General features: G+C 41.2%; 2 protein-coding genes across 2 annotated transcripts; both read right to left on the minus strand.

The window, feature by feature from the left end:
• Positions 1-489: 489 nt before the first annotated feature.
• Positions 490-13,202, minus strand: LOC146986460 (ceramide kinase-like). The gene is made up of 13 exons (XM_085780215.1): positions 13,037-13,202; positions 9,896-10,036; positions 9,288-9,410; positions 7,674-7,799; positions 7,502-7,568; positions 6,739-6,884; positions 5,920-5,994; positions 5,187-5,339; positions 4,991-5,096; positions 4,782-4,861; positions 3,990-4,195; positions 1,999-2,219; positions 490-697 (listed from the first exon to the last, which is right to left on the minus strand). Exons 1-13 carry the CDS (start codon positions 13,185-13,187, stop codon positions 610-612), a joined length of 1,683 nt encoding a protein of 560 aa, XP_085636341.1. The 5' UTR covers positions 13,188-13,202; the 3' UTR covers positions 490-609.
• Positions 13,203-17,160: 3,958 nt separating this feature from the next.
• Positions 17,161-24,592, minus strand: LOC146986461 (zona pellucida sperm-binding protein 3-like). The gene is made up of 9 exons (XM_085780221.1): positions 24,434-24,592; positions 22,344-22,651; positions 20,995-21,113; positions 20,799-20,902; positions 20,093-20,270; positions 19,098-19,215; positions 18,914-18,996; positions 17,953-18,041; positions 17,161-17,260 (listed from the first exon to the last, which is right to left on the minus strand). The coding sequence occupies exons 1-9, from the start codon at positions 24,537-24,539 to the stop codon at positions 17,196-17,198; spliced, it is 1,170 nt and encodes a 389-aa protein (XP_085636347.1). The 5' UTR covers positions 24,540-24,592; the 3' UTR covers positions 17,161-17,195.
• Positions 24,593-27,190: the final 2,598 nt, after the last annotated feature.

Consider the following 27,190-nt stretch of genomic DNA (forward strand, 5'->3'; position numbering starts at 1 on the left):
ATTCCAGAAACCTGCCGGGCCTCTTCGAGTCCCAACAAGCCACAAGACCGACAGAAAGGAGTCAAACGGTCCACAACTAGAATAAAAGACCGGACCTAAACATTGAAGACCTTTCTACAGACAGGGCAACGCTGCAATGAGTCCATGTTGCTTTGACCTTTTTCCAGCTTCAGCAGCTTCTGTCTGGTTTGGTTACACATCACAAGTCATCACACAGAGCAGGTCTACAGGTCTACAGGTCTATAGGCCAAACACAGATCACAGGATGTACCTTCACTATCAGAAGTAAACCAGGAGCCAGACACCGCACAATCATTCAACCGGTCACATCAAAAACAAGTCCAACATCGGAGCGTGAACCTTTTTACTCTACGGGTCTAAAGATGATCGGTTGATTGTTTCTTCTCTACATTTAAAGCTGTTTTTCGGAAGCTCGTTTTGTATTTTTTTTAACCCAGCAGGTAAAATGATGTCAGACTAAGACCAAGACGTCGAACCTCCAGGTGAAGGATGTGGTGAGTGTTGCATGGCGACAGCAGGAGTGTTGTCGAAACTGAGCCGACTCCAGTGTCGGACTGGGAACGACGGGGACGACGGGGACGACGGGGTCTATATTGCACAGGGGTTGGTGAGATCCTCGAACACGGCCGGTTCTTCGATCCCTCGTGCAAACAGCTTGATCAACTGGCAGTGCACTCTGGGAAAAGACAAGAAACTGTGTTATAGATCTGAATCATTACATTTTATCTTCTTCACTTTTCTCCTTTATTTTGGTGTAAAGCAGTTACTATCATTGTCATATTACAATATCTTTTTCCATTTCACTAATGACAATAATGTTTACAATGTGTATGTGTTTTTAGGGTTAAGGTTTTTATGAGAGAAATCAAAACTGGGTAAAAACCCTCCCGCTGTTCTCCTGGGTCAAGGAAGAAAGGAAGGAAGGACGAAGGGACAGAAGTAAGTAAGGAAGGAAGGAAAAAGGGAAAAGATAGGAGAAAAGATGGAAGGGGAAAAAGGAAGGAATGATAGAAGGAGGGAGGGAACAGATGGGGTCAATCGGGTCAAAAAGGAAGGAAGGAAGTAAGGACGGAGTGAAGGAAGGAAGGGAAAAGGGAAGGAAAGAAAGATGGATGAAGGGAACAGATTTGTTCAAGGAAGGAAGAAGAAGGAAGAAAGAAGGAAGGAAGGGAGGGAAAAAGGAAGGAAAGAAAGATGGAGGGATAGGGAAGAGATCAGGTCAATTGGATCAAAAGAGGAAGGAAGAAGAAGTAAGAACGAAGGGAAGGAAGGAAGGAAGGAAAGAAGGGAAAAGGATTGTGGAAGGGACAAAGGAAGGAAAGAAAGATGGATGAAGGGAACAGATTTGTTCAAGGAAGGAAGAAGAAGGAAGAAAGAAGGAAGGAAGGGAAAGGGAAGGAAAGGAAGATGGAGGGATAGGGAACAGATCAGGTCAATTGGATCAAAAGAGGAAGGAAGAAGAAGTAAGGACGAAGGGAAGGAAGGAAGGAAAGAAGGAAGGGAAAAGGATTGTGGAAAGAAGGCAAGGCAAGGCAATTTTATTTGTATAGCTTGTTTTTACAAACAGTTTGTCTCAAAGGGCTTTACATGACATCGTAACAACATCCTCTGTCCTTAGACCCTCACATCGACTGAGGAAAAACTCCATGGAAAACCCTTTAACAGGGAAAAATCGGAGAAACCTCAGGGTGAGCAACAGAGGAGGGATCCCTCACCCAGGACGGACAGACGTGCAATAGATGTTGTTACAGGCAAGACAGTTTACAGTTTATGTCACAGAATGTGGGAAATATGGAAATGTTAGCAGGAGTTGATGAAGGCAGCCTCTGGTGAGGGGGGGGGGGGGGGGGGGGGGGCAGGGAGAGCTGGCCAGCTCGATGGGGAGGACTGGGAAAGAAGGAAGGGAGAAAGGAAGGAAAGAAGGAAGGATGGAGGAAGGAAACAGATAGGTCGGCGTCGGCGGAGTCGTGCTGGTACCTGACGTCGATGGCCGTGTGCGTCAGGATCTCTCCGTCGCAGTTCCAGCTGCTGTAGACGGGGGCGCAGCCGCACGCCGGGTGGTCTCGGCAGATCTGGCTGAAGATCTGGCGCTTGTTGTTGCCCAGCAGCTCCAGCTCCAGGTCCGAGTCGCTCTGGCAGTGGCGCGGCGTGAAGCGGAAACGCCGCACCCGGTGCACCTCCACGAAGGTCAGGTCGAACTGTGCAGAAGAACAGAACGGGTCACGGATATAGTCTACTTGCCAGCCCATATGGCCCCATTGTGAACCCGGAAATGTTGAGTACCCCAAAGTTTTATGTTTATGTTTATGTTTTAAGTTTTTAGGGGTTATTGATGATGTTGAATCCATTTCTGACATTTTCAAAATTCAAAATGGCTGTCTAAACCGTTAGTGACCAGTTTTTAACCGCCAGTGGGCCGATTTTGATGGACCAAAATCTGGTCACTTCCGGTTTAGACAGCCATTTTGAATTTTGAAAATGTCAGAAATGGATTCAGCATCATCAATAACCCCTAAAACCACTCCAATATTGCCCAGATCAGCCAAGTCAATTTTGTTGAAATATTGCTCATATAGGCAATTATGCTAATTTATGCTAATTATGCCAATTATGCTAATTGTCCAATATATATAAGTTAGCATCCGGCAGTTTCTGAATACTGGGGACCCACACTATCTATTTCTAACATAAAACTTTGGGGTACTCAACATTTCCGGGTGCTCATTGTTGGCAAGTAGACTAATAAATAGGGGTGGGAGAAAAAAATCGATTCACATAAATACTGCGATATCTTTTTTGACAATTTCAAAAATCGATTTTTTTTTTTTTTTTGAATTTTTTTTAAAGGGACAACGAGGAGTTTCTATTTGGTTATTAAAAAGTCTCACATTAATGTGGATGAATCTACGCTACCCACACTTGTTAATGGGCCCATTTTCGATAAATATATCGTTTTGTCTCTAGACAGATTGAGATATGAGGGTTTTTTTGCATCTGTTATTATCTGTATGTATGTTCATCTGTTTTATTTGTATATGTGCAAACCAACAGAGGTTTGGTTTTCAATTGAAGTCTGTGTCCTGTCAGTCTCAATCAATCAGGATGAAAGCAAGAACTGATTCACTGGAGTAAATTGGGAAAAATTTTAAAGGGACAACGAGGAGTTTCTCCATCGGCAGAACGAAAAATTCCGCGACAATAAAAAAGTCTCGTGTTAATGTGGATGAATCTACGTTACTACTTGTTAATGGGCCCATTTTCGATAAATATATCATTTTGTCTCTATCGTTATTTTGTTATTATTAGTGGTGGCGGAAATGCTGGGCGAGCCGACCGGCGTTTCTTTACTTTCGGTTTCGTGGCGAGTCATGAGAATAACGCCGCCGAATCACCGTTTATGGTCGGAACTACGACGGTATGTGATCGTCTTCGAACCTGTGACTTTAATGCTTGATGAATGAAAACATGAGTCTGTCTTGCACCGGTCAAAGAATTTCACGGTGCGGAGGCTCATAAATGTAGTGTGAAAACACTTTGCTTTTCCAAAACTCCTTATTGTCCCTTTAAATCGATTTTTTTTTTTTCAAAGATCGATTTTTTCTTTTGATTTTTTAATTTTTAAAAAATATTGTGCAATATGCATTTGTTAGCCTTTTTTACATACAGAGAGTACAGGTTTTGAAAAGGGTTTAAGTTCACTTTATAATGGAGTATGTTAATTTATAGGCTCCTACAGTATTTGTGTGCAGATAAATTAAAATTAAAAATGCAGACAAAAAATCGATCGAGAGAATCAGCAATACTGTAGAATTGCAATTTAAATCGAATCGCCATCCAAAAAAATCGTAGAAGAATCGAATCGGGAGAAAAGCACATCGTCCCAGCCCTACGAATGAATAACCAATAAAACTGATGATTCGTTGCAGCCCTGTAACGATTTTTCTCATCTGGCTCCGAGTCGTCTGTACCTGGTCGTCTTTGCTGGTGTGACGCAGGAGGTGTCTGAGGAAATCGAAGCGGGAACATTTCCGGACCAGGATGAGGTCGGTGGTGCCGTCGGCCAGGTGAGCGGCGGGCGAGAGGCCTTTGGGACTGCGAGGACAAGCACAGCTCATACTGGCGGCGTTGATCGCCAAGAACTTCCCTCGGATCGACCGCCAGTCGCCGTCGCTCTCTGGAACAAAGACCCACCAAGATGACTGATACTGTACGACGTTTCGTACCAGACAAGAAATCCAACTTTATCTCATCAAACTACAGACTGAACAACTTCAGAGAGTTTATTCCTGACCCTGGGAATGTGATGCCGGATTAACTAGATTGAAAACCCCAGAACTAAAGTCTTATTTCAGCACCAGAAACTGTCCTAAAGAACCATGAACTTTTTGAGGAACTATTTGCAATTCGACTGCAGAAACCAGGAATTTTAGTTCCAGGTTAAATGATCTATCCGGACAAAGTCACTGGTCGATGGGTAGTACCTTTCTACCATTTCTTTGATTGGTTGAGTACTTGCTGAATTACCTGTAGAACTTGCTCTATCAATTTAAAGATTTTTTTTTTATACATGATCTGCTGTTGGTTCTAGTTTACCAGGCTGTGGTGCACCACAGGGCTTCGTTTATGGCCCACTGCTATTTTCCAAATACAGTATATTCATAGGTACAAGATATATCATGTAAAATAAGATGGTTTTGAACCGGTTGGAAGCTCCATCACTTCCAATTTGATTCAAGAATGAATAAATCTGTTGAACTTACCGCTGTCTGATGATTCATCCACCTCGTACTTCTCAGATCGCTCCGACAGAAGCTGCCCGTTGTGTTGACAAACCACACAGCTGGAAATTCACAGACAGAAGTTATATTATGAAAAAACCCCAAAATGAAACAATAATTACATCATGTAAGGACTTTATTTCAGCCGTTCCACACATTTCAATTCCTGATTAATTTTATTTTTTCCTCACCCTGACAGACACCTGGTGGTGTCTCGCGGCGTTCCCACGATGCCTCTGGCCGGCAGGTAGGACACCGTTCCCTCATAGTAGTGATGAGTCAGGAACATCTTCAGACCTGCAGGATGAAACCAGCTCAGTGTTAACCACCGGGATCATCATCAGTTCACTGGTCTCTTCTTCACATACTGTGTTGTCACATCTGTACCTGACAAGTCGTATCTGGCCGGTCCCATCCACCTCTTCCTCTCGCTGTCGGTTAACACGTCGCCGTAGAAACCGTATCCCAGCAGGGAGACGGAGTATCGAAGGAAGGTGTTGTTGTGGTGAACAGAGCACACGTCCATCGGCTGAGAGTCACCTGAACATATAAGGTTAATATTATGTTATATTATATTATATTTAAAGGGATAGTTCACCCAAAATTGAAATTTCACTCATTATCTACTCACCCAGTCATAAGGGCTGGGAGAAGTTTCAGAGTTATCCGTGGCTTCTCTGAGTTACAGGGGGTCCAAATTGTCCTGAAAAAAATTAAATAAATCTATATTTCAAGCTTGTTTGTAGCGGAAGCTGCTCTTCGTCCAAATTTGACGAACCGGGAAGAGGAGCTTCGAGAAGCTTCCGCTACAAAACAAGCCTGAAATAAAGACTTATTTAATTTATTTCAATACAAGACGGACATTACATACGAGCAGCATGGAGGTATTTGGATGTTTTTTGGTGTGTCTTTTTGTTACAAAGACAGTTGGTATCCATTTGCATGCACTGCTACGCCGAGACCCCCTGTAACTCAGAGAAGCCACGGAGGACTCTGAAACTTCTCCCAGCCCTTAGTCGACATGAGTGAGTAGACAATGAGTGAAATATCAATTTTGGGTGAACTATCCCTTTAATTAAGTTATATTATATTATATTATGTTACAGTAATGGTGACTGACCCACTATGATGTGCAGTGCAGAGGTCACGGGGTCGTTGGTGCCGACTGTGGCGAAGCAGATACAGTCGGTTGAACCTGAAACAAACAGATTAAAAGTGTTAAAATGGAGAATCAATGATCTTGCTGCCTCCTATTGAATATTGATCAGTTTCAATCCTCCTGAAGCTGCTTTAAAAAAATAAAAATTAGCTGGAGAAGATTTCACTGGGTTATTTTAGATCTCTGATTGGCTGAGAAGACAAAGTTTTATTCATAGTAGCATCGTTATATAAATATTTTGTAGAGAAAAGCTGAAAATGTGATGTAGGGCTTTAACAGTAGAGTTTTGTCTGTATGTTTTCTTGTGTTTTTAATGTGTTTCCTGGTGTGTTTAGGATTTTTCCAGCTGTGTTTATTGTGTCAACACAAACACTCTGTTCCCTCGTGTGTTCAGTGTGTGTTTCCAGATGTGTTTACTGTATTCTCATGTGTTTTAAGTCTTTTTCCAGATGTTTCCACTGTGTGAACAGGTGTATTTCACAGCTGCACTGAACGTTCTACTTGGTTTTAAACAGAATTATTTCCATTTTTAATCATTTACTTCAGAAAACAGAGCCTTTAATACATTTTTTGGGATGTAAATAGAGAAAAAATATATGTGTTTTTTTTTTACAACCTTTAATCTTGTTAATCTGTTCAAACATCTAGAGTGATTATCATCTTCATTTTTATTAAAATTTTCTGGCACTTTTTTATATCGGAGCAGGAATTATATAGAATTTGTACTTAAAAAAAAAAAGGAAAATATCGACCACCCGGCGCCGCGTCTCTGTCTCTGACCTGCAGGAATGATTCCGATCCGGAGCGAACAGGGAAGCAGCGTCTCATCCGGACAGTTCGGGTCCACGGCGCCGTCCATCTGCGTCCTCCAGATCAGCCCGTGGACGATCTCGCTGAACATGCCGTCGCCGCCGACACACACCACGCTGCCGCCGCCGAGGGAGAGGAGGAGGGGTCAGAGGTCAGAGGTCAGAGGTCACAGGGTTTAGACGAGTCAGAGGAGCCGACGCTTTGTACAGGGTTTATACAGGAATCTTGAAGTTAATTTTAAAACCTTTTTAAGACTTTTTCAAGACCATCTCAATACTTTTCAATACCTCACCGCCACTTCAAGCTGCAACCATTTACATCAGTGACAGTTTTAGTTTGTGATAAAGACTATAGACCACTATGATACAACGGAATCCAAAATAGGCTGGGATAATAAATCAAAGGCAAAGTTTATCAAAAAAAAAAAAAAAAAAACATTGCTCCACTCTCAAAAAACTAAAACAACAATCATCTTTTCTTTTTTATGTACCAGTTCATCTTTGTTTTTTAATTAAATAAATACATTCACACACTTTTACAATGTTTTTTAGGACTCAAACTCTTGGACAGCAAATTAAGTAAAAATACCTTCAAAATTTAAGACTTTATAAATTAGTGAAAAGACTTTTTAAGGGTCTTAATTTTCCCAAAATTGATTTATCACCTTTTAATACTTTTCAAGACCCCGTGGATACCCTGTTGTAACCTGATAAAAAAATAAAACACAACTCACCCGTCGTACTTCTTCAGCTCCGCCTCCTTCCTCAGGTGATCCCTCGCGTGATTGGCGTACTCCGTCACTATGGCGACGACAAACACACAAATACAACGTTCAGATGTTTGAACACCAACGCAGGAAGTTGCAGCAGCAGCAGCAGCGGCAGCGGCGATGATGCAGGACGTACCGATGACGTCAGTGGAGACGCCGGCCTCAGCGAACAGCGGAGCGACCTTCTGCTCGTAGATACGTTTACCCTGACGCTTCCCGCCGAACGGGTTGATGTAGATCAGCAGCTGTTTGGGTCGGTCGGCTGGAAACAACAACAAAGGTTTTTTTTTTTTATTAAAATAATCAAGACATTCCTATTAAAAACATGCTTAAAACGTTTGAAAGATCATCTTGAACATACAATGCATGAACAAAATAATAATGATGAGAGATGAGAGCGCTGTAGACAAACAGTTACAATCAGCATCTTTACATCAGTTTCCATTAAAGTTGTTTCCAGGTTGCTTTCCCTTTGACATCATCAGCCACAACGTCCATTTTAACCCTAAACTCAAAAGGGATAGTTCAACATTTTGGCAAATTGGCCCATTGCCATAATCCCTATAGTCATAGCAGTAGGTTCGTTACCTTCAATTGTCGGTGCAAGCTGTTTTTAGAACGGCAGAGCAGAGCCGTGAGCTGCTCAGAGCTACACTACGGAGGCTCATTTTGGGATTTCTTGGTTTCCCTCATCAAACTCATCAAATACACAATCCAACAACTCCACAACGCTCTGGTGGACAAGTTGTGACCTGCACATTCACCACGCTATGAGATAATAACACAACGTTACCAGACAGAGTTGTTTTAGAGGGAAATACATGCAAAACCACTGATGCGCGTTCCTGTCGGGGGGAAGTTTTTCAGCAAGTAGTCTCTGAATTTTCTGATAATTTTCTCTCTGGAGAGTTTTATTGTTTGTAACTGCCACACCCTACCACACGTGATGGCTTATATACCTGCATGCATGATACAGTTGTTTTCTTGTATATTGTTTTACAGCTACATCCTGTTAAATCTCCACATTTATTGTTTGTATTGTCGACTCTGGTATTTTTACTGTTGTTTAAAGCAGAAGTAAGCGATATTTTTGTGTTAATATAAGTCTTAAATAGTTCTATCTTCCGACAGCAATCACTTACATAGAGTGTTTGGTCTGAAACACGGGTCTGTCAGTCACTCTGCTCTGCTCTGAGCCGAGGAGAAAACATTTCTCGTATCCTACAAGTTTTATCCAATGAGGAGAGAGAACGGCATAAAGGGGCGGTCCTCGCTGTGTGTGCAGCCAAGGGATGCGCGTGAATGTGGTGACGTAGGGACGAGGACCAATAGATCCATGACGAGGGCGGGGGCTGCTAACTCCATCGGCTGACAAGAAGTTATGGTGCGTTCAAGGCAACTCGTAACTCGTGTTTTTCCGACCTGTGAAGTGGTACCAGTTTGATCTGGTACGAGTTCACGGGTCAGAAGTTACGAGTGGCCGTTATAGTGACTTTCACAGGTAAAACAGGTCGGAAAAACACGAGTGGGTTGCCTGGAACGCTACAAAGTCCTAAGTTGTGACTTGAAGCTGAAATTTACGGTTTCAAAAGCCTGCCTGGAACGCAGCATTAGCCAAAACGACCGGATCGCTTACTTCTGCTTTAACATTGAGATCATTTTTCGGAGTTTGGAGATGTGTCAGTCATGACGGATATCAGCCTGTGAAGGCATCGTGTGTGTTAATCAGTGTGTTGGTGTGAAGTGGTACCGATGGCGGCGAGCTGCTCTCTGATGCTGCTGACCCAGCGTTGGCGCAGCGCCCCCTCTGGACAGGTGAAGGTGACCTCAGCGCTCCGCCAGCGGTGCTGCCGACTCCTCTCCACGTACAACACTGAAACACAACAAACACAACCTCAACTTTACATCTCAACTCACGTTTCTACTTCATAAAAACACAATTCACCTGCAAATCGATGTGTGCTTTTATTGTGAAAAACATTTAGTCACCATGGTCTCATGTTATGTCATTCAGTCACAACTGTCAGGTCTGATTCCAGATGTTTTTTAACTGTTTCTGGGTATTTTCTTTTCCAGATGTCGAATGCACACCTTCTTCCAGACGTGTTCAATGTTTCCAGATGTGTTCAATGCATTTTCCAGATGTTTTCACTGTGTTTACAAATGCTGAGTGTTTCCAGATGCTGAGTGTTATCTTTACTTCCAGTTGTGTTTTCCAGGTTTTTTTAAATGCATTTCCTGTTTTGTTTATTGTGTTTTAAAGCTGTCTGCAGGTTCTCCAGGTGTGTTAACTGTATGTACAGGTGAGGTGTGTTTCCAGATGTGTGTATCTGTATGTGTGTGTGTGTGTGTGTGTACCTGTGAAGGCCTGCCTGCAGTCCTTTCCCTCTCTCTCTTTGATCTTCTTCCAGCTGCCATCGTCTCTTCGTCCCTTGACGTTTTCCTCCTCTTCCTCTCGGACAGAGATGATCTCCGACACCGACACGCTGTGGTGCACACCTGAAACACACACACACACACACACACACACACACACAGACACACACACACACACACACACACACACACACACACACACACACACACACACACACACACACACACACACACACACACACACACACTCTGTCAGCGTTATGACCCAGCAGCACCTTCCTCTCTCTTACATGTCAGATTTCTGCGTCTCTCTGTGGCACTTGAACGCACCGTCAGACAAACAGGTTCGACTCTCACTTCCAGTTTCAGGTTTGAGCTTCGACTGCGACCGAAATAAAAAAAACAAAATCACATGATGAAGTTCACGTGATATTTAAAGACACGAAGTGAAACCAGATGTTTATTAGAAAATTAAAATAAATCAATTCAGAACAAAACCAGACCAACAGCTCCAAGTTCAACGTCCAGATGTTTATGTTCGTTCTGTATTCATGAAGAACAAATGAACATGAGTTTGTTACACAACGTCGTCGACCTCGAGGCCGCGGGAGGGAAACCGAAACCTGCTGAGGTGAAATCCTGCCGCCGTTTCCACGGAGACGACCGCAGACTGGGACACACTGAGAAACATGAGACGGGACGAATGAATCTGAGACCAAACAGACAGACTCAGATATTAGGATGATTAATGAAGTAAATAATACATGTGAGCAGTGTTTGTGCAGCATCTCATTGTTATTATCACTTCCTCTTCTATTCTTGTTCAGTTGTTGGTGGATTTTTGCTTTTTTTAACTTATTCTTCATTATTTATTTTTTATTTTTATTTATTGTTCTTTGCACAGTTCATTAGGTCAAAGGTCGGTGTAATAATAACAAATTAACTAAAATCAAAATGAGATAATTAACTGTGAACGACCTGAAGCCTCAACTAGGGACGTCACGATTATAGATTTTCTTTGTACGATTATTGTCAGAGAAATAATCACGGTGTTACGATTATCACGATTATTACGCATTAGCCTAATTAATTTCACAACATATGAATGTGTAAAATCAAACACAGTCAAAATATAATTACATTACAAATCTTTACACTAAATATTTAAAAAAGTATCTACCATTCATATGTAACCAATTATTAATCCTCCAGGGGAAGTGTTTTAAATATTCAAATCATTGTCATGTATACCAAATGTTTAAGTTTATTTTAATTGTTTGTTTTTTATCACAAATGAGACACTAACATTTAAATTTCTACCATGTTACGTTAGGTAAATGGACCAGTATTTCTTACATTTACCTTAACTTTTGTGCACATCTGCCTCTGTGTTTCCAAAATAATCTTTTTTGGAAAGTGACGGTATTTAAGAATCTTTACGATTCATTAATTGTGGCGTTTGATACCGCAATTAATTGTGAAAACAAGTGATTGTGACATCCCAGCCTCAACATTATCACACACACACACACACACAGGTTAACACACCTGGGAGGTACAGTATGTCTGTCGTCGCCGCGGCAACATAAACACAAGGCTAAGAGCGGGTGATGATGATAAACAGCTGGTGAAACGTGGACAGAGGAGGAGGAAGCTGCAGCTGCCGTCACGTTGCCAAGACGACGGCGTCATCACTGCTGCTGCTGCTGCTGGTGATGATGATGATGATGATGATGAGTCATCACAGTGCAGAAGACGAAGAAGCAGAGTGAGTGTTGAGTGTTTTGTGCAGCTGAAGTCTGGAGCTGTGAAGCTGCTGCTTTGAATATTCAAAACGCTGTGTTTTCTGCGTCAGGACGCCGGCACATGAACGCACCACTTAGTCTCATCTCATCTGTGACATCAGCGCGTTCATTAACTTTAATAAGTTGTTGATAAGAGACAAAACGATCCAAAACACAATAACATGTCGACATGTAAATAAAGTATTGATAAAATGTCAATACGCCATTGATGCAGTTTTACATTGTGAAATATTGTGATGTCACAGTGTATCTGCATTTTCTCACAGTCATACTTCACTCATCTGTGATTGATTCGAGATCTGAACCATTTACAAACCACTGAATTTTTATTGATTTCAGTGCAATACATTACATGTATTTCCTACTATATCTATGTGTTTGCTCCTGTTTTGTTACTTCAAGTGTAAAGCAGTTACTATTATTATCATATTACAATATCTTTTCCATTTCACTAATGTATAATAATAATGTTTACAATGTGTATGTGTTTTTTTTTTAGGGTTAAGGTATTTATTCACCACAATTCTACACAGTTAAATGTACTTTTTTTGTTTTTATCTACTTCTATTTTATTATACAGTATGCTTTTCTGTTCTTGGATAGTGTTTTAAGTGCCTTTCGGTGTCTTTTAACATATTATTGAAGCCCTGCACAACCATTCCCCATGAGCCTGGACTTTGGTTTGTGCATAAATAAATCTCATCTCATTATTATCATTACACACAGCTCTTTAATTGATTATAATTGATTGATTACAGCTCTTCAAAGTGAAATACTCCTGAAGTATTGATTCTTTTCAGTGACTTCCTTCAACACCACCTCTGCTCTCTCTCTGAGAATAAAGGTGAGAGCAGAACAAAGGAGGAGGCCTCGTGCTGCTGATGTAAAAAAGAGACATTTGAGACTTTTGAACATGATTCAAGGAGTTTTTATGTAACTACGGCAGCCGAGCAGGAGGTGTCCCAGTCCCAGTGCCCTGCCCCCGCCTGCAGCCTCTCTCTGACCTCCACAGATTGTGTGTCACACTGGAAGAAGTGTGTGTGTGTGTGTGTGTTAGGTAACAGGATACAGCCGCAGTCTCACTTTACTGCCTCATTGTGTCTCACTCTGTCTGATAATAATAATGATTATTATTGTTATAATGTCACCTACAGGTCCCAACATGTCCTCTCCTCCTCCCTCTGCGTCCTCTCTGCCCTTTGTTTATTATCACACAGGATGTCGTGGTGCGTTTAAGGCCATAAACAATCACAGACACATAGACAGACAGACAAAGACACACAAAAACAAACACACAGCCAGTTTTCCGGGGTCTTACTGGGCTTGAACGGGTGGTACACCGGGCTGGAGGTCCGTCTCTTCCAGGTCAGCAGGGACCGGCTCAGGCTCACGTCGTACGCCGTGTTTCGGACGCGGAGCTCGGACACCAACAGCAGCCTGCCTGCCGCCGCCGCCGCCGACCGCTCCATCTGCGGCGGTCCGTCCCCGTCCTACCCGGGAGAAGGTTACCTCCGACCGGCCATGTTCCCTCCGTGTGTCCGCTGAGGCTCCGCCGGTGGAAAGAAGAAAAACTCCGCTTTAATTAAAATAACCCAGCAGCGGTGGTGGTGGTGGTGGTGGTGTGTGTCCGTGTAGCGGTCCTCTCAGTCCGTCGGGATGTTTTTTCTTTCTGACAGATAGCGGTTTCTGACCGGATGTAGGAGGAGCCAGGCGGTGCGTTCGCGTACTGCACGAAAACTGGGATTATTGAGCTTTTTACTAGTTCACCGTTATTTGGGATTGTGGTGGTCGAGCCTTTTTTGTGTGTTTTAAAAGTTTAATCAAAAACAGCTTACCGTAGTATAAAAGTAATTAAAACACTTAATAATATACGCTGTGTGCCGAAGATCGCCTTCATTTCTCCATTCTTGTGGTGATCGTGCATAAATTCCCGCATTTTACCGTGTTGTCGAATGCATCATAAATCTGTTGCGTTTGCATTTGACGTCCACACGTCAACACGTCATTACGTCCCATGAGTTATTCTGAACGTTGCTACAAAGACGTCAATGATAAAAGTTATATATATAAAAAAAAACAGAAAGAAAGCAAAGTTTCAGCCAGAACAGTTATAATTATGACTTGAAATTATGTAATAGAATATATTTATGATATAAATAGCCTATGTTTCATTAACGTGAAATCGTTAAATGTCCAAATATGATTAACACAAATTACATTTATGATATTTAACTTTACAGAGATGAAATAAAAAAGTGGAAATTAACAAAAAACAAACAAAAAATAATAATACCAAAAAAGTAAGTCCAGCATGGTTTAGACATTATAAATCAATAGAATAAAAGTGTCAGCCTGCAGCTGCTCTAACAGTTGGAGCAACATTTGCTGTTTTAAATCACGTTGTATCAGCACATTGAGTTCATTTAACTTTCTCCATTTTCTTTAAGAACACGATTTTTAATCTGATACTCGCTGTAGTCTGACTTTATACAGTTTTCAGACATTTCCTCTTATTCACACAGTTCCTGCTTCTCCAGGATGTGATGTGTCTGCCAGCTGTGCAAAATCCTCTCATTTCACTCCTATAAAAAAACAAAACAAAACAAAAACCCTAGGCAGCTGTTTGACAGCAGGGGGCGCTGCTGCTGCACACACTGCTGTAGGTTTGTGTATGTTTGTGTATATGTGACTGTGTGAAATTCAGATTTTATTCACTGTTGTTTGATTTGCTCAAACTGTTTGAGTCTCAGCTCAAACAGGAGACAGAGGAAACACTGAACGGAGGTTTATATGAATCCAGACTCAGCATAAAAAAGCAGCTGAATGTTTTTTTCTTCCTTTTCTTTTTTTTAAACGTAATTTCCAAACTGTTGTTGTTGCTTCTTGTGATGCTGGAGGCAGATAATTAGAGCTGAGTTTTCTAATTTAACCCCAGACTCTCAGGAGACTCTGTGTCCCTGCTTTGTTAGAAACATCATTCCCTGTCTTCACGGAGACTCTCAATGAGAAAATAAAACTCAATGTTCAGCCTGTTCCTCCTCGTGCTGATTAAACTGGTTCTCATGTTTCTAAAAGAGACGAGTTCAGGTTGATATGAGACAGACGACGAGGCTGGAAGTGATGATTATTATGTGTGATTGTGTTTTATTATGGCGGGGTGTTTTGATGACAGGAAATTGGAGAGTGAGTGACAAGATCTGAGGTAATAATCAGGGATTATCTGAGACCATGACCGGGACCAGGTCTCCTGACAGGTAATAATCCGACCTGAGCTACAGATGGAGCCGTCAGCTCCACAGATAAAATTGTGAAAACTGAGAAGACCAGAAACCTGACAGATATGGAGGCGTCCATGTTGGTTTGATTTGGACACTGCAAAAACTCAAAATCTTTCCAAGAATATTTGTCTTTTTTCTTGTCAAAATGTCTCATTTCTAGTCAAAACTAATCTCTTTCCACTTGAAATAAGACTCGTCACCTAAAAATCTACTTGTTTTTAAATAATTTTTACTTGTTTCAAACAAATCTTCGCTTGAAATTAGTAGAAAAATCTGCCAGTGAAAGCAGGTTTTTTGTGCTCGTAATAAGAAAGAAAAACTTGCTCCACTATCAGATTATTTCAAGTGAAAATATGCTTGAAAGAAGTAAAAAGTGTCTTTTAATGTGATGAGTCTTATTTGAAGTATGAGATTTGTTTCAACTAGAAATAAGACAAATGTTCTTGGTAAGATTTTGAGTTTTTGCAGTGGAGAAACTGCTGATAAACCTGTGATTCATCAACAAAAACCTTCCTCCTCCTCCTCCTCTGATGTTCTGGACCTGATCCAGATCACATTGAGGGTCTTATATAAACTCCACAGTGATGATTTTTAATATGATAAATGATAAAGACATTGAATCAAACCATCAGACTGAAGTCCAACACTGTGCTCTGATTGTAGAGACTTTTATTTTGAAGGCTGAACTGCTGCTGAGTTTGACCCCTGTGACCTCTCGGTTTGAGGTCGTCCCGTCCTCCCCAGAGAGAGACGGATGAGTCCGACAGGAAGCTCCGTGATGGATGTCGCTGCCTCCCGACTCTCAGGCCGCGGTGATGAAGAGGAGGAGGAGGAGGAAGGTCAGGGTTATATATAGGGAACAGTCGTGTGTGTGTGTGTGTGTGTGTGTGATACATGGTGACGCGGCCGCTCCAGTCGCCTCCACTCAGGTGTTTTCATGTGAAATGGACGACGGTGGAGGAGCAGAGCAGATGTTGCTGCTCAGGATAAACTCAGTGGTGGCTTCAAACCTGTGGGAGCAGAAGGTCGACGACTAATTATCAATTAATTGCATGAATTTTTAAAAATGTTTTTGGATAAAGTTAAGTTTTAAACTGTCACTGGTATCATATAAAATGGATAAAGAGCTGGACGGAGATGGATCAACACCACTTCCTGTTTTCTTTTCATCACAAGTCATTAACCTGACCAGTCACAGACGAGGAACACTAAGGCCCAGGTAGATATGAAGTAACTCACATGAACACATTTCACTTTGTGAAGATGTAAATAAAGTTAAAAATGACTCAAATAAATATACATTTATAAACAAAACCAAATAACTCAAACCCTGTGATCGTTACAGTTTCCTTCATACAGTACCTTGAAAAAGTACTTGCTCCCTTCCTGATTTCTAACTTTTTTGCATATTTGTCACACGTAAATGTTTAAGATTATCAAACAAATTTTAATATTAAACAAATATAACCTAAGTATTTATTAAATGCAGTTTTTAAATGATTTCATAAAGCAAGAAAAGCTATCCAAGGGTCACTGACAAACAAAACATTGTTTTAGATAAATGAAAATAAAGAATTGATTTAAAAGCACTGGATTTGTTATAATGTACATTTTGTATTCACGTTGGTTTCATGTAATTTTATGTCACACCATTTAACAATAGTAAAACCCCTGACAAATGGTGTAACCACAAAGAATTATATCAAATCTTATCCACCTACAAATTCAAGAAAGATGAAAAAACTAAATCATTGACATCAGTCTGGAAGAGTTGCAAAGCCATTTCTGAAGCGTTCCAGCGAGCCCACGATATGCACAAATGGAGAAAGCTTGGAACAGTGTTGAAAACCTTCACCTTGTTTATATCATTAAAATAAATAAGTGCTCCAAGAAGGCATCGTTTGGCCTCCTCAATCACAGTTTCAGTTCAGTGTCAACAGGTTGATTCTGATGCATCTGAACTGTCTCCTACAGGAAGTTTATTATCCAGAGTCAATATATGAACCACATGTGGAACATTTTGCCATGATTGCCACGTGGAAAGGAAAGGTAGCCTCGGTCCTCGGGAATCTTTGTGCTAAATCTGAACAAGTGTACTCATGTCAGTATCAGTCCAACATGTTGAGTTTTGTCTCGTCTGTATGAAAACAAACACTTTCACCCATTTATCATCAGAACTGAAACCTTTTTATTATTTTGTCAGGGTAGAGGTTTCTCCTTCACTCTGATTGGTCCAACAGCTTTCTCCTGTTCCCATGGAGATCCTGAAAGACAAAACACCAACATCTTAGAGTTGATATAACATAACACGACCGGCTGCTTAAAAACATTTAATCGTTGGATTATTGTATATTGATTAGTGTAAAACCATCATGCCTTGATTTGAACACAAACACAAACCTACCTTTGCAGATAATCCACATGCACTGAACAGTAACATGACCTTGATTAATATTCATCCATTAACAATATTAAAGCCACAACAGGTAAACGATTAAGCACAAAATAAAAAGTATCAATACAAGAACCAATGTGACTCACTTCAGGTGTGACCTTGTAGTAAAACAGCTGAATTATCATATTCAACTTATGGAAGTTATTCATTAGCATTTTGTCTGCAGCCCCACACCGTCCTTCACATGTAAAGACGAAGTCACGGGCGATTTATGTAGCATCGTTTATTTTATTTTTCTTTATAAAATGTGGACAAAAAGGAGGAAGTTAGAAGGTTCTGTTGAATCCTCATTTAATAAAATGGTCAAGTATTCAAGCTCAAACACATTCTCCTGTTGAATGACCTTCTGTAATATACTGTATATAGAAAATTAGCTGCACTGATGCCGTCACTTTAAAATCTACATAAATTAAATGCCAAGATAAGAAAAAGAGAAGCTGCTATAATTAAAAATCAAATTAACATCAAATTTTCTCCAATTATACAAAAAACCCCACTCACCTATCCCGGTCTGGTGACTCTGGCTTCCTGTCCCACACTCTGAATCGCAGCAGGAGCAGGAGTGATGGCTGCCGCTGGCCTCCAGCCACCTGTCAATCAAAAGCCCTTCATCATTTACCCATGACATACATTTCATATTTTTTACCAGTTTCTAATGAGGCAGCAGAGAGGATCATGGGAACCGTTTTGTTTTGTTATTTAGATCCCCATTAGCTTTTGCCACGCAGCAGCTATTCTTCCTGGGGTCTTTTCATCTTAATAAAAGACAAATACAAACCATTAACACACAACACATTAATACATAAAAACAAAAATACATACAGAAAACACATACTTAATACATGCGCGTACAAAACAAAACATCCAAGACAAACACTTAACATACATTACCCGCTCCTACATTGAATCACTACACAACAAGGATGCCAAGACCCAATTTACAAATATAGGCTACTAATGGTCAAAATTGCGATCAAAATAATAATCTCTTAGTTTCATTTTAAAACTAACCATGTTTCTTTGTTGTATAACATAATTCGGAAGGGCATTCCACTCCTTCATAGCTCTATATAATACTGTACCTTGAGAGAGTGCCCTGGGTAAAATAAAATAACCTCCAGCAGCATGTCGAGTTGAGTAATTATGTATGTTTGAACTAAAAGATACTTTTCTATATAAAATGTATGGCATTTTAGTTATAATATTACCAAGAAAAACCATCAACAAATATGACAAATCTGTGCTTAACATGCAGCCAACCAAGACTGGCATGCATTTGACAAATATTCGACCTTATTCCACACATAAGTGCAACACGTGCTGCTTTATTTTGTATAAGTTGCAGTTTTCTGATGTTGGCTAGTGAGGTATTGGACCAACAACTGTACAATAATCCATATGTGATAAAACCAGTGCTTGAATGACTTGTTTAGTAACTGTAGTGTTGGTGGTTGTGTCTCACCCGTTGGAGAACGAACAGGCCTTGTTGGTGGCGTCGACGGCTGTGGACGCTGCTGTGGCTCTCAGGCTGCAGGTGACGTAGATCTGAACAAACACAGAGGGGTTTTCAAAATAAAAGTTTTGTGTTGACGAAATATATGTGGTGAAAATTGTCCAAAAAAAAGGTCAGAGCGTTGGAGTCTCACCACGCCACTTTCGTCCTGCTGGAACCTGAACGCCTCGACCTCGAACTGCAGTTTGTCAGCCTGAGTCCGAGGCAGAAACCGAGAGCTGGATCCCGTCAGCTGACTGTCGAACAGACACCTGAACGCACCACAGACAGAACAACGCCTGTCAGACTTAAAGGGGATACACCAACATTTTTTTTCTTCATGTCTTGCCTCACTCCCGAGTCCATGACCAGCAGATAGACACCATCCTTTTGACTGTGCGTTCAGTAACAACGGAGATAGAGCCGTTACCGCCCGTAATTAGCTTAGCTCAAACACTGGAAGTGTATAGGTAGTGTTAGCCTGCCTCCTACCCGAGCCGAAATCAGCTGTCAGAAGCTGATTTCATTTTAGCTCTAAACTCTGTAAATATTTCACTTTCAAACTTTTTAGGCGAGAAAGTAGCCGTTTAGATCAGCAGTGTGTCGTTAATTTGTCTAAATACCAGCTGTTTACAATTATGTCCGGACGAATTCGGCGCTACTCAAGCTAGCCGTTGTGACCAACGCACTTCCGGTTACTTTCACAAAATAAAAACACCCGTTGCCCTTTACATACAGAAATCCATGCTTTTACTTTGAAATAGGAAGCTAACCTACCCTCGATGTAGCTAGCTTGAACCAAAATAAACCGTCTTTGCTCGAACCCTCCGTTTTGACCGATCTCGTCCCGTTACCGGCATTTGACCGCTCAAGATGCCTTACCGGAGAGTTTTGTCAGCTCTGAGACGAAGATCGGCCCGCCGGTTTCCGTTTAGAGTTGCTGAAGAGTTTCTCTGATGACTTTAGGTGGAGGCAGGCTAACACTACCGATACATTTCCAGCATTTGAGCTAAGCTAATTACGGGCGATACGGCTCTATCTCCCTTGTTACTGCACGCACAGTCGAAAGGATCGTGTCTATCTGCTTGTCAAAAAAAATGCTCCTGAACGCAACACAGGGGACCATAAAGAGTTAATGAACAAACTGACCCGTTGTTCCCTACGAGGACGTATCGAGGGACGGTGTCGATGTTGGGGACGACGGTGGCCACACAGCTGTCCACCGTCACCCTGAGAGGGACGTGATGAAACTGTTGGACCGACACTTCAAACTTCATCATGTCTCCCAGCAGGAACTCGGTGGACGGACGAGCAAACTGCCAGTCGTCTGAGAGAGACAGACAGAAGACAAAATCAGGATGTTAGAGCTTGGAAATGTTAATACATTTCCCAGAATTCACCAGCAAGATGGCTGCACAAGCAAACAAAGACGCATACGACCCTGTTCTTCATAGACAAGTCGTCCAAAATATTAAGATGCTGTTTGTTATGTTGACGATTTGCACGACAGTCCTGACAGTGAATTAATTGAAATTTCCCAGTTGCATGATATCAATGAATTATGATGTAGGCTATATGATGATGTATTACAGTAAAAGTAGTGGTTGCACCATTTTGAAGTGGAATATTTCTACTCCTAGAAAGATGTGTTTATAGATGTGATTGCACCATAACCTCTAAACTCTTGAGATAACCGAAGAGGATTTGTACCAGACGGCTTCAAAGAACTTCGTCTCTCCACTACAGAGACTGATGTAACGTTCAAGGACTAAGTTCCAACTACTGTGATGTGGAAAACTGTAAGAAAAGTGAAACCTTTTATCACTGATGATGAAAAGTCAGAACATGAACCCACCAGTCATGAGTCTGACGGAGAAGTAGAGGTTTTCCTCCGAGGATTCGGCGCCACTGAACGGAGTCCAGGTGGGCTTCAACAGCCCAGTGCTCACGTCGTGATTCCTGAGAAACAACAGCAGAAAAACAAAATGAGATGTCAATGTCAGGAAACATTTTAAATCTGAGGTTGAGTTGTGTGTCGGGCGTGTCACGACCTCTGGTAGTGACACTCGATGGTGACGGAGACGTCTCTGGTCCGGACGATGGGACTGTCTCCCAGAGGACTGGGGGTGTAGATCAGCGTGAAGACGTAGACGAACGAGTCGTCGGACATCTGAAACACAGTTTACTGGACACTGAGTAACAGGTGGATTGACACAGAGTTACAAGAGACTGTGTAATTATGAATACAGAGACAATTTATCCTCATTTCATTCCTGCACTGCAAAAACTCAAAATCTTTGCAAGAATATTTGTCTTATTTCTTGTCAAAATGTCTCATTTATAGTCAAAACTAATCTCTTTCCAATTAAAATAAGACTCATCACCTAAAAATTAACTTGTTTTTAGATAATTTTCACTTGTTTCAAACAGATTTTCAAACAAAGTTTTTAACTTGCTCCACTAAGATTTTTCTACTTATTTCAAATGAAAATATGCTTGAAGGAAGTAAAAAGTGTCTAAAAACAAGCTAATTTTTATGTGACGAGTCTTATTTTAAAGTATAATTTGATTTGTCTCGACTAGAAATTGCCATTTTGACTAGAAATAAGACAAATATTCTTGGTAAGATTTTGAGTTTTTGCAGTGAGGTTTTGGTTTTAAAGGAGCTTCACTGTCAGTAAAGGGTTGGTCTGAGTGAGAGGCAGCAGGACTTGAAGAGTCAGTTTAGCTGTAAACAAACAACTGGAATCTCAGACTTGCCAAATATTACAGGAGGTTTATTGTCGTTTGAACTGAACCATCATTTATCTGGACATAAAACAAGCAAATCAAGGCGTTGTAATGTTCCTCATGAAACCTTCACTGCATCTGCTGCCCCTCTGTGGTCAACTGGGGAACAGCAACAGACCAAAAAAAGCCCATAGTTCCATTTGTGCTGCAGGTTATTATGGCCTATTGTTAGGTTTTGTTGCTTGGTGACATCTAGTAGCTCTCTTCAACACCACATTAGAGTGGCGGCGTTTGATTCCCATGGAAAAACCAGCAGTTTGTTGCTTCTATGGGTTCTTTGCACAGCTCCACTACTTCCTGAACTTAATGCAGCTCCTTTATTTCTTTTCTTTCTTCTTCTCTTTAAGAGGTAGCTACTTACTTTAACCCAATCATTTCCAAACCTAACCAAGCCATGACTGCTCTATAACCATGGAGATGAAGGCTCTACAGCACCATTGATACAGGGGTTGAATCAAGTAGTTAGAACAAATGTAGAGGAACATATTGGTTATCAGTTTGACCTACAACCCCCTACAGAAGCCAAAGCACTTCACTTCAAGTCTTCAAACATCATCAAATCTGGACGATGGACATCTCAGAGTCCACATCCTGTCTAATGAACCCTCACCATCAGCTGGCTGCCACATCCCTGCAGCTCCGACTCAAAGACCAGGACCTCGGCGCTGGGATCGTCCCCCGTGGCCGCACACCCTCCCAGTGTGACGTCCCTGGACAGGACTGGCCTACCGATCCCCAGCAGGTCCTTCTTGGCCTCCACCCGGACGGAGCTCTCGCCACAGACGGCGCTGACGCTGTTGGCCGCCGCCGGAGGCTTCAGCTCGAAGTCCGGAGGATACCGAGGTTCCTCCTCCGCTGGCGCCTCCGGGTACTTCCAGGTCAACGGTTGATGGAAGGACTGTTTCTCCTGTTGGAGACCTGACAGAAGAGGAAGAGGAGCTATTGTTAGTTATTATGAAGACTACAAATAATGGAGCCTGGAGGTTGATTCTTGACTTTGGACCTCTTGGACTTAACTTCAACATTTTGGCTTAATTTAGTTATTTGGAAAAGAGTCTTTAAAGGGGAACTATACAAGTCCAGTTTCTCTCGTTTTCAACAAAGCCAACGAGAAATCAATCCATGGGCACTGATCTTACAAGGTTGGTTTTCAGCCAAGAGACGCTAGGTGGAAGGCAGAGAGCCTCCATTTAACCAGCACTAGGACTCTGAAGCTGGTTCATCAAGGTAAAAATATAGCATAGTTAAAGTGGAACTCTTGCATAGTTCCTCTTTAAAGCCCCTGTACAGACTTTCATTTAGTGTTGATTTTGGCGGCCCCTATGGACGAAAGCGGCGGAATGAAGACTGCATTTCCCACTGTCATGAAGACGTTTGTCTGGCCGCCGCATGTAGATTTATTTTGGAAACGTCGGAAAGAAGACGGGACTTGCCTTCCAGAGGTATAGAATTAGACTACTTAGCAGTGGCGGCCGGTCAATAGGGGGCGCTAGGGCGCCGCCCCCATCAAAATTTCAGGAAAAAAGTGTAGACACAGTAAACATAAATATAATAAAAAGTAATTACCATATCTGTTCAGTGTTCACTCATACAATGGGTTTTACTTTGAAATTCGTAAGCCTTTCCATTCCATATTGGGTTTATTCTGGGTTGTTTCATACATTTCAATAGCGAGGGGCGCCGGCCTAATGAGTGTGTATGTGGGCTCTTAAACTTTTGGCTTCCATGTGACTTCATGCTGGTCTCTAATTGGTCACTTCAAGATTCTCCTCCGGGCGCAGCTCTCTCCTCCGTGGCCAATCAGCGCGTTTGGGTCATTTTTTCATCCAATCGGATTGATTCATGATACCTGACCTGTCAATCAAAGTCACTCCCCTGGCAGCGGCGACGTGCCTGTCACTCAGCTACAGACTCACCCGCGTGCACCGTTAATATAATACATCCATGGCGTGCACACGGAGCAGACAGAAAACAACAACAAGACAGGAGACAATGGCGGCCGCAGCAAAAGAAAAATCTGTTGTTTCAGGTTATGTTCAGAGTTTCATCCTAAAATCGGCTATAAAGGCGCCGCTGTTTCACTATTTAGCCTAACTAATTTTCAGCTGCGTCACCTTTACTTTGAAAGTCCAGTGGGGCTAGATCAGAACGGAGCGTTTGTACGGAGGGAGAGATCAGCTGATCCGCTGCTGACTGCTGTTTACTGCTGGATGTGAAGTTAGCAATGCTCTTTATTTATCTTATTTATCTGACGCCCCCCCAATTTATTTTAGCACCAGCCGCCACTGCTACTTAGAAATAGCGTATCTCCACACTGACTGATGCACATCAGCAGAAACCAGAGACTTTTGCGTATCCAGTTAAAAGCTCTGTACAGGGCTTTAAGGAAAAATCATCTACCAATGAACTCATTATGGTCAATGGCCCATTCAGGAAACTACACAATGTGTACTCTAATGTTTTCAGACGGTATAGACTGGACTGTTCCATCTTTTACTTCTTCTAGAAACTTGTTGATGGATCTTGGCTGAAGAGTTTCCTACATTTCTGTTCAGGTAAATTATCTCATTCTGCTGCTACTTAACATTTGACACTGAAGACAAACACTGACTGAATATAAAGCTGTAATTCAATCACATTTCTCTGGATCTTTGTCATGAACCATTATGTGCCAGTGTTTCTGGATCAGGTCTACTGTACCTGCCGGATCCTTGGCTCCAGGTGGATTTGGTCTCTGGTCTCCAAACCTGCCGGCGGCTGCTAAAGCTGCACAGAGCAGACAGACGAATGATCTGAAGGTCGACATCGTGTCGGTGTGTTGTTCACTGTGTTGTATTTCCGCTGTTTGAAACACACTCACTAGGGAAGCAGGTAGATTTGTAGAGTTGAAGTTTGGCCCCGCCCACCGTCTGATTGACCTGATGGAGCTCCAGCTGAGCCTCGTTCACCTCCTCTGAGACTCACCTGAACCTCCTTCACAAATGATTGTGATCTGCAGTTCCTCTCCTGACCACTAGAGCGAGTCTCCAGCAGTGACTCGTCTCCATAGACTGCCATGTTATGATGTCCTTTAACCCTATGTCCCCATTTGTATCAAATTTAATACATGGAAATACATGAGTTTTTCAGACCTCCACATCCTCACTGTGATTTTATTCCCTCTGAAAAACCTAATGTATACAATCAGAGACATGCAATGATCAGATAATCCAGCAGGGTGCAGTTATTTATGCACCAGCAGGCCTTCTACACTTGGGACATCCAATATGGCCGCTGTCAGTCAGTGACCCAAATCCGTTTTCTCGTGGATATTTTTGCCAATTTTGAAAAAGTTAAGGTAAGAAAAACTTTTAAAATGTTACTGAAACTTCAATAGGAATAGTTACTGCATTGATGCAAAGGAAAACTACTTAATATTTCATAACTTATTTTATAGTAGAACCATGTTGAAAATGTGTGTATTAAAATAGATAGGCCCTACATGTAGCCTATAAGGTAGGCTAATCTTCTATGCAAATCTGATATGCTTATATATATATATATATATATATATATATATTTGGCATTATATTTGTCAGAAGGTCCAATAAAGGGTCCAATTTCATTTTTTTTTCTTTTTTCTGACAATTATTTCATGGTTCAGGCTTTACAGCAGAAATAAAACATCTTTACAGCCTGGTACAGAAACAGACTTCATCACTTCCTGTTTATATATATAACTCTTTACATTTTATTAATGATCCAAGTTCTGCATAATTTAGGGTGTGGCCTCTCTGAGTGACAGGTGAATGTGTGCTTTACTCACACTGGTAATTTTTCAGAAAATAAAAGGCAGATTAATGCTTTCTAATAATAATTTCAGTATCAACCTGCTACAAATTACACTTTAATGCAATAATAAATATTGTCAAATACCCATTTTTTCTGCATTATTGATACTTTGATTACATTTTGCTGCTGATTCTTGACTCAGTCGGACCAATGAGGAGACAACAGGTGGTTTTACATGATGATGATGATGATTAGCGTCCTCTGTGATTCTACTTCAGTTTGCTCTAAATGTGTGTATGCATGTGTGTAATCTGTGTGTGTGTGTGTGTGTGTGTGTGTGTTAGTGTTAAGGTGTGTGACCTTGGCTGGACTAATTATTTATATGGAGGACACAGCACGTTTTTCTGCCTCTAATGATTCATAAACAATTTTAACAGGATGAACTCCATCAGGACCCTAATTAGTCTGGGACACACACACACACACACACACACACACACACACACTGGTTTCCTGGTGACGGAGATCCTCAAAGGGAAAAGTGGTAGAAGAAAGAGAGGAGAAGCTAATGAAAGGAAAACAAGGACAACAGATACAAAAATCTATAATCTATGATCAGTACACACACATATGTGAACATATATGGTCTGTTATATGGATTGTGTGTGTGTGTGTGTGTGTGTGTGTGTGTTAGCATTAGCATTAGCTCTGGTCATGTCTCTCCATGTGTTTCCATTGTAAACAGCAGCAGCAGCCTCCTGGGGCCGTTCGCTGTTCACCTTCACTGATATTAATGAGCTCTCTCTGCTCATTTCCTTTATTTATTAACTGCTAACAGCCAGAGGAAAAGGTGTGTGTGTGTGTGTTTGTGTGTGTGCGTGTGTGTGTGTGTGTGTGTGTGTGTAAAGGGTTCAGTCGTTTAAGTTTAATGTCGTGTTATTTTTACGCAGACGTGGCTGTTTTCTCTTCTTCTTCTTTTTTTTTTTCGTTGTTTCTGGAAAACGAAGCAGTTTGTTAATGATGATGATGGCAGCGAGTTTTTGGGACGACCTTGATGAAGGAGAGTTTTTTAAACAAGCGACAGTTTAGTCGCAGACAAAAAGGGACAAAGATGCAGTGGAAAATGATAACAACAAGAGCAGAGAGATAAAAGACAACAATAATGAACGTATTAAAAAAAGAAGGTTTTTATTGGAAAAGAAAAGACACAGAAGAGACAACAAATGAGAAACAGTTAAACAAATGTTTGTACAGATTTCACCCTGAAACACTTCAGTGTCCCTTTGTTAATTCATCAATGGTTTATTTTTATATAAAGTTTGAAAACACTGAAAGAGAAGATATTTGAAGGTTTGATATGAAAAAATCAATGTTGTTGTAACATGAACATTCAATAACAATAAAGATGTTGATCATCATCAAGAAACCAATTTATTGCAGGTTTTATTATTGTTTCATATTATTTTGTATTTAATTGAACATGAAAGTCCTTTATTCCCCCTGGTCATAAGACGCACAACATCGCTCTGCTACAGCATAGGAACCAACTCTTTGCACAACTGCATTTGGACAGTTTATACATTATTGCATATTTAATTTTGTACAGATTTTCTGTTTTTCTTTTGATATTTTATTCATAACATGTGAATGTACATTGTTTATACTGATATATAGGCTGACTTTTCT

The sequence above is a fragment of the Trachurus japonicus genome, chromosome 6, assembly GCF_045865225.1.
Source record: "Trachurus japonicus isolate A0001 chromosome 6, Traja_1.0".
Taxonomy (NCBI): Eukaryota; Metazoa; Chordata; class Actinopteri; order Carangiformes; family Carangidae; genus Trachurus; species Trachurus japonicus.